At 63.9% G+C, this 20,642-nt stretch overlaps 1 protein-coding gene across 10 annotated transcripts in view; it reads left to right on the forward strand.

The window, feature by feature from the left end:
* Nucleotides 1-2,542: 2,542 nt before the first annotated feature.
* BEGAIN (brain enriched guanylate kinase associated) overlaps nt 2,543-20,642 on the forward strand; it is a 44,572-nt gene continuing 26,472 nt past the window's right edge. For 2 of the 10 annotated variants that reach the window (XM_086708796.1, XM_086708802.1), the window contains exons 1-2: nt 17,242-17,650; nt 19,196-19,224. In XM_086708796.1, coding sequence (XP_086564922.1) covers nt 19,211-19,224 — 14 coding nt within the window. In that variant the 5' untranslated portion in view covers nt 17,242-17,650; nt 19,196-19,210. Of the gene's footprint in view, nt 2,633-9,248; nt 9,905-17,241; nt 17,651-17,885; nt 18,193-18,367; nt 18,650-19,195; nt 19,225-20,642 lie in introns of those variants that run through there. The other 8 variants (XM_086708798.1, XM_086708797.1, XM_086708795.1 and 5 more) reach the window with 8 other exon arrangements.

Below are 20,642 nucleotides of genomic sequence, written 5' to 3' on the forward strand. Positions count from 1 at the left end.
ATGGGAGGCGAAACTCGAATGGGGGTGACCGCCGGACCAGATGGGCCAGGGTATTCAAATCCCAGCTCAGGCAAGAGACTTTGCCTCTCTGGGCCTCAGTTTCCCCATCTGCCAAAGCAGGCTAGTGCCACCTCCCCCACAAGGTCATTACGGGGATTAACGTAGCCCCCACCCCCACCCCCCGATAGTGCCCGCCGTCTTCTCTCCTGCCTATGGTGGCGAGCTGGGGAGAGGAGGGGGGAGAGGGCTTGCAGGGTGCAGACAGAGGCAGAGGCGGTGCAGCGTGGGGGTGGGGCTCTCCAGGGGCCTTCCCAGGCAGGTCCAAGCTCAAGTGTGCAAGCTGCCTGAGCTGAGGCATGGGCCGCCCCCGCCCCACCCTGGCCTCCTCCGCCTCCCCAGCCATCTGCAACGTTGGCAGCAGCGCAGCCAGGGCGGACGGCGGACGTTCTGGCACCATCTGAACAGGACCAGAGTCTGGGCAGAAAACGTGGGTGGAGCCCCGCGCATACACTCCGTCCACATGCCGCCATTACTGTTGTCCCCTTGGGGCCCCGGGGAGGGCAGGGACATTAGGGCTGGCAGGTGGGGGGGCATCAGCAGGCTGGGCTCCACCCCTACGTGTGGCCTCAGTGGCGTCAGAACGGGAGGGGGCAAGAGTGGAGACCCTAGAACCCGCCCCTACGCGTGATGGGGAAACCAAGGCCGCAAACAAAGAGACCAGTCCCACAGAGAGCCTAAAACAGGGATCCGGAGAGCCCGCACCCAACCGCCCCCTCTTCCGTCTGGACCAGAGGAGGCAAAAGGGCATGCCCTGAGGTTCACCCTTCTCTGGGGCCTGGAAAGCTCCCTGACCTCCCTTTCTCCATCTGTTACCCAATAATGTCCCCAGGGCCTGGGGCGGAGGAGATGGGACTTTGCCTAGAGACCAAACAGCTCCTCCAAGGCACTTGGTTCTTCATTCACTGTCTCCTTTACTTTCCTGTCTCCCGTTGGTGGTTTTTCTTGCTTCCCTTTGCTACCAGCGCCTTTTTTCAGCACTGTTCTGTGCCTGAATGTAGCAACCTCCTCCCTAATTAACCGAGTGGCGTAGAATGCAGATATGAGACGGATGGTGGTGATGGTTGCACGACAGGGTGCGTGTGCTTAATGCCACTGCACTGGACCCTTAAAAATGGTCACAGTGGTAAATATTATGTTCTGTATATTTTGCCACAACCAAAAATAGAATAGTCATTGGCAGCATCTTTTAATCTGCCATGGGCTTGGGAATGATACCGAGTGCAAACTGTGAGCCCTTAGTTCCCGAGTGAGGACAGGAGTAAAGTGCATGTGCTTTGTCACCTCTCTTTCCAACACACAGGATCCTTTCTGGCCTCCTCGTGCATTTCCCCGGGTTCATATGCTGGCCACGGCCGGGCTGGCTGGGCTGGCAGATTCGGGCGGCTATCCCCAGGGAGCTCTGATGTCCTCAGAACGGAGGCTGGCTCTTGAGGAAGCGCCAGCCTGGCTTGGGCCATCAGAATCACCCTGCTCCATGTCTCCGGGAGGAGAGGGAGTGGTTCATCCCACACCCTGATTTCTCGGGGCCAGGACTGGGCCAGCCTGGGGTTCTGCTGGGGGCAGGGAGGGGTGTGCTCCACCTGGAGGTTCCCGGAGCAACACTGACCTTTCACAGGCTGCTTCTCGGTTCTGAGAGCTCAGGAAGTAAGGAAGCCCCTCCTCCATCACTTGGCTACCCTGACCCAGGGGCCAGGATTCCGCTGAGTAGGAGGAAGGCGAGACAGGTACCTGCGGTGACCCGAGGGAGCCACTGAGGTGGGGAGGGTGGGGGGTGTGACAGAGCAGGGGCGGGGAGAGGAGTAGCTTGGCGGGTCACGGGTCACGTCTTTTGCGCCCTTCCGCCCCCTCCCCCCCCCCTTCCCCGGCGCCGCAGGTTCTCCGTTGGTAAAATGTGAACTCCAGCAGCTCAGGAATTTGGCTTCCTGCCTTGAGGTCTTCCCAGGGCCCAGAGCAGGGCTGGTATACAGTAGGCGTCCAATAAATGCTGGGGGATTGAGTGAATGCGTGGATGAATGGGTCGGACAGGTCAGTACCTAGGGTTTCCCGGCCTTCAGGGTCCATTCACTCTTTCGCTCGGCGGCCCCCTCTTGCATTCGTTCCTCATTCATTCGTTCCTCCCGCACGCACGCACGACACTCATTCATTCATGCGCCCAACCATTCATGCCCGCACGCGTTCATTCATTCCCTGCCCCGCCGCCATTCCGTCCCCGGCTCCCGCGCCCCCGCTGCGCCCCCGCGCCCGGCGTCCGGCCCCCACGCCCCCCGAGCGCGCCCCGGCCCGGCGCGGCGGGGTGGGGTGGGGGGGGGGAGCCGCTGAATCAGCCGCGGCTGCGCGCGCGGGGCCGGGGCTGGCGGGGAGCCGGGCTGGGGGCGGGGGGCGGGCGCTCCCTGCGGGAAGCCGGGGGGTGGGGGAGCCCCGGCCGCGCCGGCTCCCGGCGCGCTCGGCCTCGGTGGGGAGGGCGGCGGGCCCCGAGCGCGGCGGCGGCGGCGGCGGCGGCGGAGGCGAGCGGCGCGGCTGCCCCGGGGCCATGTGGACGGGCGGCCGGCGGCCCGGCCGGCTCCGCCGGGCGGTGAGTACCTGCGAGCGGGGCGGGCGCGGCGCGGGCACCGGCGGGGGGCGGGGCGGGCGCCACCCACGCCCGGGGCGGGCTCTGCACGGCACCCCTGCTCGGGCCGGGGCGGAGGGGGGGGGGGGCGGGGAGCGGCTGTCCAGCCTCCTCTCCGCCGCCCGCGGCGCCCCCTCCGGTACCGGGGCGCCAGGGCCCCGCGGCGGGGGCTTCGCTGGCCGGGGTCGGGTCGGGGGGAGGGGGGCCCGGGCACCCCCGGGAGCCCGGCAGTCTCGGGGCGGGGCGGGGACTCGGCCTCCGCGCGCGTGGCTCTGCCCCTCCCCGCCCCTCCCCCTCGCCGGCCCGAGCGATCGCCCCCCAGACCCGCGCGTCCCGGCCGGGGCGGGGGCCCGGGGCGGGGACAGGGGACAGGTAGCCGGGTGCCGGCAGGCCTCGTCCCGCCCTGCGTCAGGGGGCAGGGCCAGACCCGGCTCGGGGAGGCCGCCCCAGAGGCCCAGGAGCCGGAAGGAGGCTGGACCCCGGGGCCGGTTCCCTGAGCGTTCGCGGCGCGTGGGCGCGCGCCGAGCCCCGGACGCGCTCGGTCCTGCTCAGGACCTGCCGGGCAGGTGCTCACGTGGCCCTCAGTGACACGCGGGGAAACTGAGGCCAGGGCCGCCCGGCTGGCGCTCCCACCCTCCCCGAACCCCGGCTCGTTGTTTGGGAATTTCTGCCCTAGCGCTTCCGCTTCCTGCCGGGTTTAGAGGTGTTTCCTTCCTCGTCTGTGCCCCACCCCATCCCCAGTGTGGCGCCTCTGGGGCAGGAACAGCGTGGGCGACCTCCTGGAGTCTCCCGAGCGGGCAGGATGGGAGAGAGTAGGCACCCAAGAGTGAGTGGGGGCGGCCCAGTGAGAGCGACTGCCACCTGCAGGGCCCGGGTCGTCCCCTCCGCCCTGTGCACAGCAGGGGTCAAGGCCTTGGGGCTCTGTGGGGCAGAGTCTCCCTGGGCCTGGCTCCTTCTGAGGTCCCAGTGCCCTCCAAATCTAAGCGCCCATAGGACAGGTCGCTTCCCTTCTCTGGGCCCCAGTTCCACCACCCACCAGTCACAGCAAAGCCCCTTTCTATGCCCCGGGTCAGTGAGGGCCGTGGGAGAAAGCCCCTTGGGAACCATGGCGTGCCATCCAGGCAGGCCCAGTGTAGCACTGCCGGCTGGGGCAAGTGGCCGATGGGGGCGGCTCTGCCTGGCATCTGTGACGTGCAGGGCGGGGAGGCGGCAGCAAGGGCCCTGGCAGCGTCCCCGAAAACCCTTAATTTTCCCGATTCTCACTATAATCAGGGCGGCACAGCAAAGCAAGCACAGTGGCAGATGCGGCTTCTTCCCGGCTGCTCAGCACATTGGTGCCGGGCGCGGGCCGGCTGTGCCTCCGTGGAGGACCCTCCCCAGCTCCTGTCTCTTATTTATAGCCTCGCCAGCTCTGTGTTCTGCTTATCCTCAGAACCTGGAGCCGTTCGCACCTGGGATGCTGAGCAAGGCAGCTGAAGGCTGCCGGGCCGGAGACCGTCTTGTGGGATGGACTTTCCATGGGCTGAGGCGGGATGGGAGACATTTCCAGGTCTGGGAGGGAAGTGAGTCAGAAGCGGTGTGTTAGATGATTTCCCATTCACTTGCAGGGACTCTTGGGCCCGGCGTCTGGCCCACAGCAGTCGCTGTTAATGGAGCACCTACTACGTGCCAGGCCCAATCTCAACATTTTCATGCATCATAGCCACTCTGAAGGAGCGCCCTGCTCCTGCAGGCACAGTGCCACAAATAATTTCTCACATCCCAGGAGGTGAGGTCCAAGGGCTGAGTCAGAGCTGAACAGGTGAGGGTAGTGCAGTGTCGGAGGTGCTGCATGGGTCGGGCCTGGGGGAAGAAGGGAGAGTGCCAGGATCGGAAGAGGCTCGGTCCTGCAGGAGTTTGGAGGTCAGGGGCATGGCCATGGGCAGGGTGAGGTGACTCCTCCCCTCAAAGCAGGTAAAGATTCCCAGGGACAAACCCATGGGTGGGTGACCCTGAGGCTCACTTTGTTGGGTCTGGAATTGCCCTCAGCCTCCCTTCCTGGTTCCCCCTCCTGCCCCAGGGCTGGTCACCAGCCTGGTGGAGAGGCATGGATACAAAGCTGGAGTCTTGAGTTCACGTCCCTCCTCTGCCACTGATTTACTGTGGCAAGGCCCTGCCCCTCTCAGGGCACAACACCTATCACAGTCGAGGGAATGACTTCCACCCCAAAGCAGGCCCCAGATGGTAGCTGTTGGGAGAAGCAGACCAGAGCTGTCTCTATTGATTCAGTATTATAGGATGAATGAATGAGTGAGTAAGTGATTGAGTTCTGTACTCACCTAGCACCCTCCCCCCGTGCACCCACCTCTGCACCAGTGGAGAAGCAATTGTGGGGTGGGCCGCAGTGTGTGGACAGACAATGACAGGAAGCATAGAGCGGGACGGATGGGACAGTGGGAGGCATGGACAGAAAATAGAGGGGTAGGTGAGGGGGAGCAGAGATGGACGGATGTAAGTGGCAGGGTAGATGGGGGTGGACGGAAGGATTGACAAGGATACAGGACTGGATGAACAGAACGGGACGTCAGTGGATGGATAGATAAATGGACCGATAGGTAGGAAGATGCATTTCTGATGCATCTGGCGACACAGAGGAATGGATGCAAGGATCTGCAATGGATGGACAGATGTCAACAGAGGGACGGATGGATAGGGGATGGACGGATACGGGGACTAGAGGGTAGTGGACGGGGGAGTACGTGTCAGCAGATGACAGGTGCAGACACGGATGCACAAGTGGGCACGTGTGAACGGATGAGTGGCTCTAGGGACCGATGGGTCGAAGGCTGGGTGGAGCATCTTGATTCCCTAGATGCCGGTGTCTTGTTCACAGAGCCCCGATTCCGTGATAGGAGAGCGGGAAGGCTGCAGGGCTGCAGAGAGGGCAAGGGGTCACTGGGCTTCTCCAATTATGTGTTGCGAGCTGTGTAGCCTCTTGTAAAGACAGGCGGCCAGCGGGGAGTCCTGCGGGGAGCCCCTTGCCCAGGGAGACTTCCTGGGAGGTTGGGATGGCTCAAGTGCACAGCCCTTCTGAGGAAGAAAGGCTGGGACAGAACCCAGGGTGCAAACGCTGATGGCACAGAGCATGTGCGTGGATGCTGGGGACTCGAGACAGCTGAGGCCTGTGGCTGCCCTCTAGGGTTCTCAGGCCAGCAGGGAAATATCCAGAAGCCGTGAGATAGGATGGTTAAAGGCACGTGTATGAGAACTCTCAGCCCCCCCCCCCCCCCCATCATCATCCATAAAAGCGCAACGGTAACAGAAACTTCTGCACTGGCATGAGAGAGGCCCCAGGAAGGGGACAGCAGTCCTGCCACTGTTTATTGCAGTACCTGGCCTATGGCAAGCCATGGCTGTTGACCAGTGACCCCTCAGAGCCCAAGTCCTCCGCCACGAAATGGGGTAGCAAGTCCTGGCTTGGGGGGTTGCTGTGAGAGTAAGTGAGGTAATGTTTTGGAACCATGAGTGGATGTCCAATATGCCCTACCCATCCTGCATCCCACCGTTACGACAACGGGAACCTGCCTTAGGACAAGGTCTCCCCGCTCCAGCCCAGCAGGCCCTGGGGAGCTGTGCCTCTCCTCTCTCCGAGCTCACAGAGGCCAGCTTCGCACCCGTGGGATCAGGGAGGGTCCAGGCAGTGGTGGGGGGCGGAGGGGGTGCTGGAGAGGAAACGGTGAGTACTTGACCTATGGGGTTCCCCTCCCGGGTCTGCTGTGTCCAAGCCGTGGGACCTTGGACAAGTCACTTTGCCCAGCTGAGACTCTGCTTCTTTGAGCATGAGAGCCCACAGCCGTCCCACCTCACAGGGCTGGGCGAGGATTTGGGCCATGATGCAGGTGCATGCCCGGCACAGAGCTTGGCACATAGTAGAGACTCAAGAAGTGGGGCTGAAATAGATGAGTCAAGGAGCAGGAGCTGTCACGCCAGGAGCTGTGAGGCTCTTTCAGGAGAAGCAGCCCGGGCTGCTGAGAGGTGAGCAGGCCCAGGCTGCAAGCTTCGGCAGCTGGCAGCATCCTCTGGGGCCTCCGGCCCAGGCGGCAGAGAGCCAGTGGGTTGTTATGACAACGAGAACTTGTCTGATGCAGCCGGCAACTCTAGGAGAAGCTCAGAGGACCGACTGGCCAGAGCCCCTGGAACGCTCCCGTGATCACACATACTTGGGAAACGACACATTAGAGCCCTGTGCTCATGAGTCCCGAGATCCTACTAGATGCCAGGCTCCATGCTGGAGGCACCCAGCACCTGTGTTCTCACACCGCTTCCCACCACTGCCCCTGAACTGGGCATCCACCTGCATGTGACGGTTAGGGGACATGACTTGCCCAAAGTCCTGTTGCGGGGGTTGGAGAGGGATTTGACCTTGGATCTGCCGCCTCCCACTGGTGATGGTGATGGAGATGGTGATGGGGCAGGGGCTGGTCGGCTGTTGCTGGGGGGGAGGTATCCAGGTGTGAAGGGGTGGCTGTCAGGGGACTGCAGGGATCGGGGGGATGCTGTGACTTTCCTTAGAGCCTGAGATCCCTGCTCCCCCCAGTGCTCAGCCCAGCATGGGTGGTTCAGTGGTAGAATTCGCACCTGCCCCAGTGTCCAGCCCAGAGGAAGTCCACTCTGGAACTACTTGTTGAGCACCTACTATGTGCCTAGGCCTGTGCGGAGAATGAGGATAGAGTAGAGCTTACATTCTAAGAGGACACAGAGAATGAATGATCACACGAGGCTAACGCGAGAGGACCTGATCTGACCTGGGGGCTGCAAGGGGACAGGCTATTGACTGGGACCCTGACATTTAGATAGAAATTAGGTGATGAGACAAACGGGAAGAGGGGGGAGGGGGAATGATTCTGATGGTGGGAATAGCATGTGCAAAGGCCCTGAGGCCAGGTAGGGCTTAACACATTCAGGAACTTGATGGCAGTTCCAGGGGGGTATCCAGGGTAGAGACGACACCTTGGTGTCTCCAGAAAAGCTGCTGGACTGTCAGGGCCTTGCAGGGCATATGAGTGTGTGACATTGTCTGGCCATTGATCTGGTCTGTGTTTTAAAGTTCGTACTGGGACGTTTGTGGGATGGACCAAGCTGGACCCGCTTCTGTGGAGCGGAGCTCACGGAGCTTTTCACATATGCAGTCATGGGTGCTGTGGAGATTCAGAGAGGTGTCCAGCTGAGTCCGGAAAAGAAGGGGTCCCTAGCACTTGATGTGAGCCATCCGGGCACCACCAGCAGGGGCCCCAGGCTCATAGCCATGAGTAGGCCACCGAGGAGAGTCAAGGCCATGCTCTAAGCGATGCCACAAGCTCAGATGGTGACAGTGGCCACCAGCTGGCCCACCGAAGGCCTGGGGCTGCCACCCCCCAGCGAGCCTTCCTCTGACTCATGTGGGTGCGTCCCGGGAAGAAATCCTGCCTCCTGGCTTCCTGAGATGCCAGAAGCAGGCGTATTTCCCTCCACACCAAGGAGGAAGTGCCCAGGCCTGGCTCTGGCCTTTCTGGGCTGATCTCCCCCCATTCCACTCCCCATTTAACTACACCCCGGGTCCCCGTGTGCCACTATCCCTCGCCTTATCCCCTGTGTATCATTGAGGGATTGCCCACAGCTGCTAGTGACAGAGGCTGGAAGTAACCATAGCTTAAATAAGACCGGGGTTATTTCTCTCAAGTTACAGCACCAGAGGCAGGTGGTCCAGGGCTGGTGCGATGACTCAGTGGTCATCAGGAACCCAGGTTCCTTTTGTCTTTCTGCTCCCCCACCCTTTGTGTATGGGTTCTGCCACAAGTTTGCCTCATGGTGCAACATAGCTGCAACGGCTCCTCCCATCACTTCCATGTTCCAGTTAAGAAGCAGGAGGGTGGGGAATGGGAGCAAAAGAAGCCCGTGCAAGCTGTCTGACCCTCACCCAATACCTTCTGTTTGTATCTCCTTGGCTACCCCTGGCTGCAAAGGAGCCTGAGAAATGGCAGTCTTTGAGCTGAGTATCTTGCCTCCCAGAATAAAATGAATTCCTTACTAAGGACGAATGGGGGAACAGTGGGCAGCCAGCAGTGTCCATCATACCCTCCCAATTTGCCGGACCCATGGCGTTCCAGTTCCCCCTTCTTCGGGCCCTGTGCTCAGTCTCATGGCCACTGTTAGGGTCGTCGCTGTGCCGCCTGCCTCTCCACACCCATGCGCCCGGCGCCACACCTGGCAGAGGAGATGAGGAGATGTTGTGGGGCCCAGCCCAGCCCCCTCCCCACACACAGCAGGTGCTCAGCCAGTGCAGGCTGCCTCCCCAGGCAAAAACAGAGCTCAGGACGTGACCTTCTCTGTAGCACTCACTGGGCCCTGAAGCCCAGCTCCCACTTAGTGAAAATCAATTTAGGGGGTGGGAGCCCCCCACCCCCGCGACATCCCTGGATCGATGGGCAGGCGGGCATTGAGCTGATCGCTCTGGCCAATGGGAGATGGGCGGCCGTGACCCCCTCCCAAAAGAGGGCGTGGGGATCCCAGCCCCGTGGGAGGAGAGAGTGGGGCTAGTGAGGTACTTGGAGAGGCTTGACCTTGGGCTGACCACGGAGGATGCTCTCGGGGGCCAGCTCCCAGGCACAGGGCCCTGACCCCAGCAGCCCCAGGCAGGATGGCCGCAGCTCCCTCTTGGAGCCCGGGGCCAAAGCCACCAGGAAGGAAGCCTGCAGAGGGGACCTTCGAAGCCGCAAGCCAAGCCCCACTCTGGGCCGGAGCCGCGAGGGCCAGACGCGTTGCCCTGGCTGGGCGGGCCGGCTGGGCCAGGAGGGCACGCAGGCGTCACCTGCCCTGCTGTCCACCCCAGAGCCCCCAGGCGCGGGCAGCAAGGCCGCCGGGGGCCCCCTGGCCCGGCTGGGCCGCCGACGGGAGGCCAGGCTGCCCTTCTCCAGGTTCCTGGATGAGGTCACCGTACGAGTGCTGGACCCCGGGACCCTGGAGGCCTTCCGGGGGCCCAGAGGCCGCAGCCCGGAGCCCTCCCCGGGGGAGCGAGCCCCAGGCCCAGCCCAGGAGCCCCTCCCCGGGGCTGCGGCCCCGGAGAAGACCCTGGCCCTGAGCCCTCCGCTCTCCCCAGAGGCGGCCCCCGAGGCTGCCAGCAGGGCGGGGGCTGGCCGGGCCGTGGAGACCGGTGGGTCTCGAGCGGGCAGCGGCAAGTGTGGAGGCCCAGCCGCCTCCCCCCGGAGGCCTCCGAGCCGGGTGAGTCTCAGCCTCAGCGCCCCCCCCCCCCCCCCCCGCCTGCGGGCAGCCTGGCAGAGGTCTGCTGCGGTCCCCTCCCTCCTTGCTCCATGTGCCTTCTCCCCGGGAGGTCCCCGCTGACCCCTTCCAGCTCCCTCATCAGGCCGCTTTCATAATATCTGTAACAGGCAAGACCTTAAGAACCCAGCGAATGGGTCTCTACGGTGAAATTTCTGGCTTCGGGGCAGGCGGAAGAGTTGGGAACCGAGTGCGCGTGCGGCACGGTATTGATATCAGCCCCCCATGGGCAGAGCCCTCTGTGTCTTACCACGGGGTTTCGTGATTATCCCTTTGCACGTTTGAACCTCAGACACCTCCATGCAAGAATATGTCACCATCCTGTCGGAAAGATAGATGGGTCTGTGTCTTTCACTAATTCCCCATTAAAATTTTTTTTTAATGTTTTTACTTATTTTTGAGAGAGAGAGAGAGAGAGACAGAACACAAGCAGGGGAGAGGCAGAGACAGAGGGAGACACAGAATCCGAAGCAGCTCCAGTCTCTGAGCCGTCGGCACAGAGCCCGACGCGGGGCTCGAGCTCACGGACCGCGAGATCGTGACCTGAGCCAAAGTCGGAAGCTCAACCGACTGAGCCACTCAGGTGCCCCTTGTCTCCTCATTTTTTTTTTTTTACAATGCTTATTTATTTTTGAGACAGACAGAGAGAGATAGAGCTTGAGCAGGGGAGGGGCAGAGAGAGGGGGAGACACAGAATCCGAAGCAGCTCCAGGCTCCGAGCTGTCAGCACAGAGCCCGATGCGGGGCTCAAACTCCCGGACCGTGGGATCGTGACCTGAGCCGAAGTCGGACGCTCAACCGACTGAGCTACCAAGGCGCCCCCTCAATTCCCCATTTAAAAAATTTTTTTTCAACGTTTTTTATTTATTTTTGGGACACAGAGAGACAGAGCATGAATGGGGGAGGGGCAGAGAGAGAGGGAGACACAGAATCGGAAACAGGCTCCAGGCTCCGAGCCATCAGCCCAGAGCCCGACGCGGGGCTCGAACTCACGGACCGCGAGATCGTGACCTGGCTGAAGTCGGACGCTTAACCGACTGCGCCACCCAGGCGCCCCTCCCATTTTATAGGTCACGTGGGGAGTCTGGGCTAGGACCGAGGTCTTCAAATCTAAATGCAGGTGTCCTTCTCAGCACCCCGGCACCGCCCTGCACACTTGCACGCCCACCTTGGTGCCGACCTCTGTCCCCCAAACCGTCCGTGTCCCGGGGGGCCAGAGGGGCTTTTATGGGCTCTTGAGGACACAGCCCCATCCTGACTTCTCCGGGCACAGGACCCAAGTGGGGGCCGCAGGCCCAGGTTGGCGGAGCTCGCAGCCAGGCCCGTCCTAGGATGGCCTCTCTACAGGGAGAGGTTCCTTTAAAAACAAAATTCTGCGTGTTCTAACTCTTGATCCCAGGCCTCGGTGCACCCCCAGGAGGTTGGTGCCGTCATTAGGCTCCCCGCATCCAGAAGAGGAAACTGAGTCTCAGGCCACGCGGAGGAGTCAGGGTTGGGCACAGGCGGTCTTAGCCTCCCCCCCTGCCCCCCTGCTCTTTGGTGTTTCTTGCCCCCCAGCCACCTGCCTTTTCCTCCCGGGGAGGGCCGGGAGCAGTGAGGCCACTAGTGAGTCCTGGGCATTTGCAGCCCTCCGGCCCTCGCCTTGGGGCCAGCTGCACCAGCTCAAGGATCCACGGGCTGCTGGTGACCTGGACAGGTCACCCGCCCTCACCCCTCCGGGCCTTGGCTTCCCCAGCCATGAAAAGGCAGGAATGATCACGATTTTTCTTTTGCCTTGTCACAGGGAAAGCATCCAACAGGTACCTGACAAGCATCGGGACCCCCGCCTCCTCCACAAGGGCCTGGCAATCTGGGACCCCTGCCTCTGCGCCACTCTGAGCCCTGCACACGGCGCAGCCCTCGCTCTGGGGACACTGGGCCCCGGGGGAGCTCCGTGACGCCCAGGCCTCTGGAGGGTTCTGTCTCGAGGCTCTTCACACACGCCTCCCAGGACCGCCCGGTGGCACAGGGCTGCGGGGACCTGTCGGGGCCCAGCAGTGGGTGCCAGGAGGCAGGGCTCCGTCCTGAGGCCCTGCCGAGGTTCCTTCCCAAGGGAGGGGGAGGGCGGTATCGGCCCTCCCCACCCCCACCCCCAGGGCCATATCGCGTGGTGAGCACCTGTTCTGGAACCCCGAACCCCTCAGCTCCAGCCTCACACCAAGTACTCAAGATAGGCGGGTCAGAGAGGTACCAGGATCAGCCCGTTTCACAGACCAGGAGCAGGCTCAGAGAACGGAGCCGAGTTCTCCGTGTCCTCACGGGCGTGTGGGGGCGGGAGGATCAGAGGTCATGGGCGCGGGTGCCTGGCACAGAGTAGGAGTTCAGTCACTGGCGTGATGATGGTGACGAAGGTCGCGATGGCGGTTCCTCTGCTGTGTGTCTCCTGCCCTCCCAGCCTGGACAGGACTGTGTCCCCAGAACTGTTGCCAGGGTGGGGGTGGGGGGGCTCCAGTCATTAACCTGAAATCCCTCTTTTGAGGCCAATGCCCGGAGGTTTCACCATTAACACCTTCAGGGAGGGAGCTGTAAACCAGGGGAGGGCCCTGGATTTTAGTCCTGCCTCTGTCCCGTCTGGTGAGTGGCCGTGGGTGACCCTGCTGCTCCCCTTCATTGTCTAGCAAGCAAGGAGCTCCTGCGGCAGGTCTCTGAGACCTCCTCTTCTCACTGTCCCCGGGCCCGAGTGACAGTATGAGTGACGTAAGCCAGCCATTGTCTGTGGTCAGAAGCCGAGAGTGGGAGGGCCAGAGTCAGGGTCAGGGTCAGGGTCATGGAAGGAGAGGCAGGCTGGGGCTCTAAAGGAGCCCAGGTGGGGTTGTAACCAGACCCCTGCTACCAGGCCCGGGAGTCCCCAGATCCCGTCCCAGGGGCTTTCCCACTGAGCGACCCAGACAAGTCATTCCAGACTCCGGGCCTCAGTCTCCCCAAGTTAAGCTGCCGGGTCCGTTAGGTGTGGATGGCGCCTCTCCCCAGCGGGGGAGCCCCCCCCTCCCGAGGTGCCTCTTGGGGGTGGGGGGAGCTGCTTCCTAGCTCCCCAACTGTTGCCACGTGGGAATGTGGGCCGGAGTTGCCAGATCTTGCAAATTTTCAGTAGAAGCCAAAAATATGGAATTTAAAATGTAAACTCTCCCAATTTTTAAATGTTGGCTCAAATGTTTTTTAAAAAATTTTTAAAACCTCTTGCAGGCCAAATACAACATGCCGGTAAGCCAGATTTAGCTCTGGAGGCCAGCTTGCAGCCGCACACGGCTGGGAACCCGAGGCCCTGCCTGAGGCGACACGGAGCCCAGCCGAAGGAAGGCGGGCGGGGTGGGAGGTAGGGCGGGGCGGCCCTCCGTCCAGCACCAGGGACAGGGACGCTCTGGGCCCCATCTGGGGACAGCAGCACCAAGCCAGGGCCCGAGTTCCCCTCCCCAACTTGCTGGGTGACCTCTGGCAAGCGCCCACCCCTCTCCACCCCATCAGGTGAGGACAGGACAGCACGCGGCTCACCTCGGTCCTGCGCCTAAGGTGACCTGCTGCGTCCCCGGCACAGGCCAGCCCTGAGTGGGATGCTGAGGGACCCGGTATGTGAGCGCCGTTCCCCCCCCCCCCCCCCACGGCTCCTGGAACCCCCACCCTCATCCTAGCTCCCTCTGCTCCTTCTCGGTGTCCTTGGCCGCCTCTCCAGTGCTGCCTCCTCGCCGGCCACTCCCCCCCCCAGGACCTGGGCCCCCCATGTTCCCCCCCACCCCTTCCACCTGCTCAGGCCCTCTGGGCACCTCTCCCACCTCCACCCCCTCCCCACAGGCCTGGATTTGGGCCGGTGGCGCCTCCAGCTGGGCTCCTGGAGCCCTGCACTTGCCCTTCCGTGCCCCCTCCTCGCGGCAGCCTCTCGGACAGTCCTCTGTTGGCCCAGCGGGGCTTCCCACCGGCTCGTCCTGACTATGGCCCTCGAGACCCCCGCCCCCTGCTCCCACTGCTAACCAGATGCTTCCAGACTCACCAGGCGCCCTGCGCCCAGGGCCTGCTGCTCCCACCGACTGCTCCCCAGTCGTGGCTCACAATTCACCTTGACCTCCCTCAGCCTTCCCTCCTCAGCAGACTTGTCCCATCAGACACTGGGCCAGCAGGGGCGCTGTGCTGACCTCCGGAGCCATCTGCCTCCGGCCCGCTAATATCAGAACATCAGCACCCAGAGGACACAGAACCCCCATCTGGTTTGTTCTCTGCTGAGTCCGCTAGAACAGGGCACACGGTGAATGTTTGTTGAATGAGTGCAAGAAGTCAAGAAGGGGTGGAAAGCATCTTAGAAGGCCGTCCGCCCCAAATGATTGAATTAAATTAAAAGGCTCTCCAGAGGAGCCCCATCCCCAAGACAGTCCCCTATACCTGGCTACCTTGTCGCTCACAGTGCCCTTCGAAATTTTTCCATCCTCCCTGGATAAGGGATTGAGCTCAGAGAATTTGAGAGACTTGTCAGAGGTCACACAGCTGCATAGGGGGCCCAAGTCTTCATCCGTGGGAGGTGGGTGACCCCGGTCTTTGTCACACCCCGGGGTTTGTGCCCCCCACGCCAGGCCTTATCCCTCTGGCCTCCACATTCTTCAGCTTGTTTTCTCCCCTGCAGGTGAAGTCAGGGAGCAAGATAAAGGGGAAATTGAGGAAGCCAGAGCCCCGAGTGGGTTTAAGGAGGCCCCGGGGTTGGAGCACTAGTGTCAGGGTCCGAGAGGCCAGCTCCTGGCCCCAGGCGAGGGCAGGGACCAGCCCAAGGTCACAGGAGGAGTCGGAGGCAGAGCTGGCCTCTGGGGCCAGAACCCAGGCTCCGTGTGTCCCAGGCCTGGCTCTCAGCACCAAGCAGACCTGTCCCCAGACAGGGACTCACTTTCCTTCTCTGTAGTCTCGGGAACAGAGGATTTGGAGGGGGGCTTGGAGAAGGAGGACCCACACCCTCAGAGGGGCGCCCGGGGCAGGACCCTGTGCCACCATGTCCTTGGGCTCGGGTGCTGCCCAGCTTGGGGGTGGCGAGGAATGGTGGGGGCCAGGAGAGCAGAAAGGAGCTCAGGCTGTGTGGCAGGTCCGTCTGGCTGGGGATTAAGAGCAAATGCACTGGTTCGGGCATCACCGCTTGTCATTAGAGGCCCTGCCGTAGGGGTGTTGGTGGGGCAGGGGCAGGGCAGGCAAGTGACCGAGGAGGAGGGGTCCAAAGAGACCGGTGTGATGAGAGGGTCTTTGGTGGGTAAGGGGCTACTTCAGATGGGTGGTCAGAGAAAGAAGGCACTGGCCGTGCAAGATCTGGGGCAGAGCATTCCAGGTGGAGGAAAGAAGTGCAAAGGCCCTGAGGCAGGAGCCAGCTGGGTGAGCTTGCTGGTCAGTGTGGTCTGCACGTGCCAAGTACGGGACGGATCAGGGGGCTGAGGTCAGAGGGTCAGGCAGACTTGCCTTCCTCCCTCGCCTCCTGAGAGTCCCTACTGTGCGCCAGGCACCTTGCCGAGGCGCCGCTGGGAGGGTGGCGGCTGTGGAAGGAACCACACGCGAGCGGCAGGGCTTTGTCTCTTGGACCCTCTGTTCTTGCATTTGTAAAGGGGGGGGTCTGTGAGCCCCCCTCGCGAAGCCACTTTGAGGATTAAATGGGATTGATTTCTGCAACGGGGCTGAAGGCTGCACTGGCAGCGACAGGCCGGCTACAGGATGCACGGGCCCGTTTCTGCCCCGGGTGGCCCTCCGGAAGCTCAGAGTTGTGCAGGGCGGAAGGGAAGGTCGCAGGGGCAGGAGGAGGTGGCGGTCGGCAGGCGGCTCAGAGCGGGGCTCAGGGTGTGGGGGGAGGGGCTTTCTAGGCCGGTGGGGCAGACCCGCCCCGGGGAAGAGCCCAGAGAGCAGCTGGGCTGAGGCAAGGACCCGTGGCCGACAAGCTGGGCTCATGTGATGTTTTGGGGAAATGAAGGCGGCTGCGGGACCGGACCACCAGGAGGGGACGAGGGGAGAGCTTCGGGCAGACAGTGACAAGGTCACAGCGTGCTGCAGCACAAGAGACATGGGGCCCTGAGTGTGGGAGGGCCCAGGGAAGAGCACTGGAGGGGCCAGAGGGGTCCTGGGGTGTCTCACACTGAGGACCCTGGACCTCCCACAGTCTCCCCATACTCATGGTCCCCAACCATCCCTGCCCTCCTCCTATAACGGAGGAGACCCAGGCAGTGGCTTCCGTTCTCCTCCACCCAAGCCCCCAGGCAGGCCTCGGCTAGCTTTGGGGCGACTCTGAACAAGCCGTTTCGTGCTCTGGCCTTGCTTTTCTGATCTCTAAAATGGGCATGTCGGGAACATCCCCAGATCTCGTGGTGATGAACTGCAGAGTCACGACTTGGACATGGGACTTCTGGCCTCAACACCAAGACCATTGCCGAGGCACAGCGCCTCCCCACGGGGCCAGCCCGGCTGCTCCCCCTGCTCCCTAACCACGTACAGCTGTGACCACGCATCACACGTGCGTTCAAAGCTTTGTGCAAGCTCCCAACCCCCGGGGGAGGTGCCAGGCTAGCCCTGGGACACAACTGGGAAAGGCCCCGCCCCAGGGAGCACACATCTGGTATGGAGGCCTGAACCAAACAACTCCACCGGGTCTCCACGGAGGGCTGCCTGGAGGAGGCAACCTTTAAGGGTGAGGGCACACGCACTGGGTCTGGAGAGAATTTGAGACGTCGTGGAAGGGTCAGGGCCAGGCTTCAGCGTCTGGAGTAGCGGCGTGAAGGAAGGGGCTGCCCGGGTAGGTGCCAGGCTACACCCCATCCCTTCCTCTGCCAGCCTGCCCCCTGCCACCAGGGCGACTCAGCAGCCTCTCCTAAGTGTCCCTTCCTGGGAAATTCCCAGACAGACCTCTTAGAAGAGCTGAAACACTCCATGTAAATAATTAATGCTAGATTTTTAAAATTAAATTTTAATGCATTCTTATTAATTTGAGACAAACTCCCTGGCAGGTCAGTGACTGTGAGTGATTGAGGCAACTAGAGACATATGAGGAACCGTGCCTAGCCTTTGGGGGGAGAAGACCTCTCTGTGTGAGGGCTGGTTTCCAGGCCTGGCTGGGCTCATCTCTGGGCCTTGCTTTCCCCGGTCTGTAAAATGGGAGTGACTGCTTCCCCGGCAGGCAGGGCCGCCCTGAGGAGGAAATGGCCAGTGCCATGAACGTGGAAGGCGTGTGTGGGCCGTGGGGGTGGGAGCGCTTCGATCCTCTTTGCCATTCTGCCGAGGGTGGGGGGGACTCCCAGGACAGGGGGCGGGGGATCACTTCTCAACCATTAGCCCCCAGAGGGCAGGGCTCCCCTCATTGGCTGCCCCCTCCCACCACTAGAACTTGGCCCGGAGCTAATGAATGTGGGGAACAGCGTCGGTGGATGAAGGAACGCTTGGACTCTTTGGGTTGGGTATGAACCTGGTTGGGGCTGACCCTGAGAAAGCCCGGCTCCTCCCACCCCTGCGCGGGCCCTGAGGAGGCCAGGCCTGCTGGGTGCTGGGGGTGCCCTGGTGAAGGGACGGGACGCCCGCCTGGAACTCACTGCCAGAGGGAGGAGGCAGGAAGAGGCTGGTGTAGGAGCTAGGCACGCAGTGTCCGTGTTTATTGAGCGCCTGCTGTATGCCGGGATCTAGTGTGCTGAGCGCGGTGATGGGGACCTGGGAAAGGTGGGCCTGGGGCAGACAGGGGGCTTCGCGAGAGCCACTGGCCCGGCGGCCAATTCTTTTTGTCTTAGGGGACGAGGGTGTTCAGAGGGGGGTCTGGGCTCGTGGTCTCCGACAACTTTTCGAGTGAGGATTGTGTCTGGCGGCCAATCCGGGGCCCTCGCGGATCCTTTTCTTCTAAAATTCCTCCCCCCCCCCCCCCCCCCCCCCCCCGCCCAGCCCCTCCGCAGCCCGCGGGTGCTGAAGGGCAGCAGAGCGCTCCGTCCGCCTCCCCCTGCCCCCAACCCCGGCTCGCAGGTGAGGAAACAGGCCGGCGGAGTCCCGGGAGGGCCTGCCCGGGCACCCGGGGAGCCGGCGGCCAAGCCTGGCGGAGGCCCCCGGGCCGGGCCTCCTAGCTCGGCGCAGTCGGCCGGGCTGCGCCCTCGCCCGGCGGGGCGGTGGGGGAGGCGGCGTGGGGCCCGGACCGGAGCGGAGCGCGCTCCCGGCGGACGCGGCGGCGGCGCCCGGAGCGAGGGGCCGGGATGGGCAGTCATCAGTCTTCCCAGGTGTGTCGCGTGGTCCCTGGGCTCAGCCCCGCGCCCCCCTTTAATGCCGGCCGTGGCGCGGAAAGACGGGGGAAAGCCCCCGGGAGCGGCCTCTCCCGGGCGATGGAGAGCCCGCCCCGCGCCCCCCGCTCCGCGCAGGAAGTGCGATCCCGCCCGGGCCGCTCGCGGTCCCCGTCGCTCGCCGGCGCCCGCAGGGTTAACGGCGGCGGGAGGGTCTCCCCGCCCGGCGCACAGAGGGGCTGCCCGGCTGCTCGGGGCTAGGCAGGGAGGGTCTCCGAGCCGCGCGCGGGCGGGTCTGCGCAAGCCCGGCAGGGAGCCCCGCCGGCGAGCCGGACGCGCAGGGGTTAATCCCTCGGGCCCGGGAGGGGCGAGCCAGGCCCGGAACCCCAGAACCTGAGGGCAGCGGGGTCTCTGACTGAGGAGTCCGAGGTCCCAAATGCCATCGCCCTCGGATCGTGTGAGCGTCGGGTTCTGCAACCCCGTATGGCTCCCAGTTCCCGGATTCGAACATTCTCCGACTCGGAGATTCTGCGATTGCGGGCTCGGCTTCCTCCGGGAGGGAGCGCGGGGCTGCAAGGGTTAACGGGCGGGGCGGGGGGTGCGGGCGGTGGGGTGGGGGGGGACGGTAAGCAGCGGGGGCCGCGGCCACGGGAGAGTTAATGCGGCCGGGCCGGGCCCCCCTTCTCCGGGCGAGCCCGGGATCGCCCCGGGCCAGCCCCTTCTTCCCCCCCCCCGGGGGGGGGGCGTAACTCGGTGGCGGGGAGCGCGGCGGCCCGGGCGGGCTCACCTGTTACTCGGCCGCGGCCCGGCGCACCACCCCCCCCCCCACCGAGTCTCGGGAACCGGGGGCTGGGGGCGCGCGGGCCGGGCTCTGCCGCCGAGCGAGCGGCGCGGGGTGCCCCGCCGCCGCGCCCGCCCGGTGCCCGCTGTGCCCGGCGCCGCCCGGCGCGGCCGCGGAGCGCACGCCTCCTGCCTGCTGACCCTCTCGTTTGGTTTCTCGCAGGCCTCTGCCGCAGACATGGAGAAACTCAGGTGAGTGCAGCGTCCTCCGAGCCGCGGCTCGCGCGGGGCCGGGTCGGGGTGGGGGCGCCCGGGAGGGCAGGGGGAGGGCTCCGCCCGGGCCGCCCCGGCGGGCCGGGTGTGCGGTGTGCGGTGCGGGACTGCGCGCGGCGACACGACGGGGAGCCCCTCGCGGGGGGCTCCTCCGCCCGGCCGGGGCCGCCGCGTCTGGGGGGGGGGGGCGGTGCGCCGCGAGGACCTGCGCGCGCCCCCCTCCTCCCGGCCCGTGCCCCGCCCTGGACTCCCGGCTGTCCCCCCCCCACCCCTCCCCCACTCCACCCCGCGGGACCCTCCGGGTTTCCGCTCCTGCGGGTCGCGCCGGGTCCCCGCGCCGGCTGGTCCGCCACCACCCCAACCCCCCCAACCCCCCCCCCCCCCCCCCCCCCCCCCCCGGCTGACAGTTGCCTGGTTCTGAGCTTTTAAGTTTCCGCCTCGTGGTGGGGGGTGGGGGGTGGGGGATGGAGTCCTCGCGGCCGGCCGGGCGAGGCAGGCGCGTCTTGGAGCCATTTTGGGGGAATCCCGCGAGTCTGGGGAGCGTCCCCCGCGGCCTCCCTCGGGGTGCTCAACTTTGAGCCGCCGCGGACTCCACCGGGCTCCCTCCGCGGCGGGCCCGGGGAATCAGCCGATTTGAATATTCACGACTTCCTCCGCGACTTCCCTTGGCCACCCTGACCCCCACTTTGGGAACACCCCTCCTGTGTTTTCCTTCCGGAGTCTGAGCCGAGGCGTCGTGTGGGCAGCAGGCCCGGCTCTGGCTGCTGGGTTTCGGCACCGTCTCCGAAGTCCGGAGGGTCTCGCGACCCCTCCCCCTCCCCCTCCTCCCAAGGCCAGAATCGGGCATCCACGGGGAACGCTCCTTGCGGCCGGGACACCCATCCCCTGAGGGTCAGGGACCTGCCAGCCCAGGCTTGTTCCAGAACATGGCCCTGGGTCTAGGACAAGGAGACCCGGGGCCTTCCCAGCTGACCCTTAATGCTGTGGGTGAGTTCTTCCGTGAGTGCCCCGGGGGTCTCACACGGTGGCTTGGGACTGGCTGTTCAGAGAGGGGCCATCTCCTGGCCACTGAGCTGGAGCACAGCCCTCTCCTGTGAGTCCCATGGGGCAAGGACCCACTTGTCCTGGGCTGGGAGGAGGGGTCCAATCTCTCAGGTCCTAGGAGCTCAGACCCAAAATCTGACGTGCAGCCAGGCCCGCCTTGTCATGGCCAAGGTCCAGGGGGGGCTGGAGAGGCTCAAGGGGCAAGCAAACCTGGCTGTGGCCACACAGATACCCCACACTGGCCGTCGTCTCACCAGTGTCCCCACCCGGGAAGGGTTCCTGGGAAGAAGGGGCTACTGCTTTGCCCAGATGAGACTTGAGAAGAAGGTAGCCTTCATGGGGGTCTTCGTAGC

Source organism: Puma concolor, chromosome B3 (assembly GCF_028749965.1).
Source record: "Puma concolor isolate L17-30 chromosome B3, mPumCon1.1.hap2, whole genome shotgun sequence".
Taxonomy (NCBI): domain Eukaryota; kingdom Metazoa; phylum Chordata; class Mammalia; order Carnivora; family Felidae; genus Puma; species Puma concolor.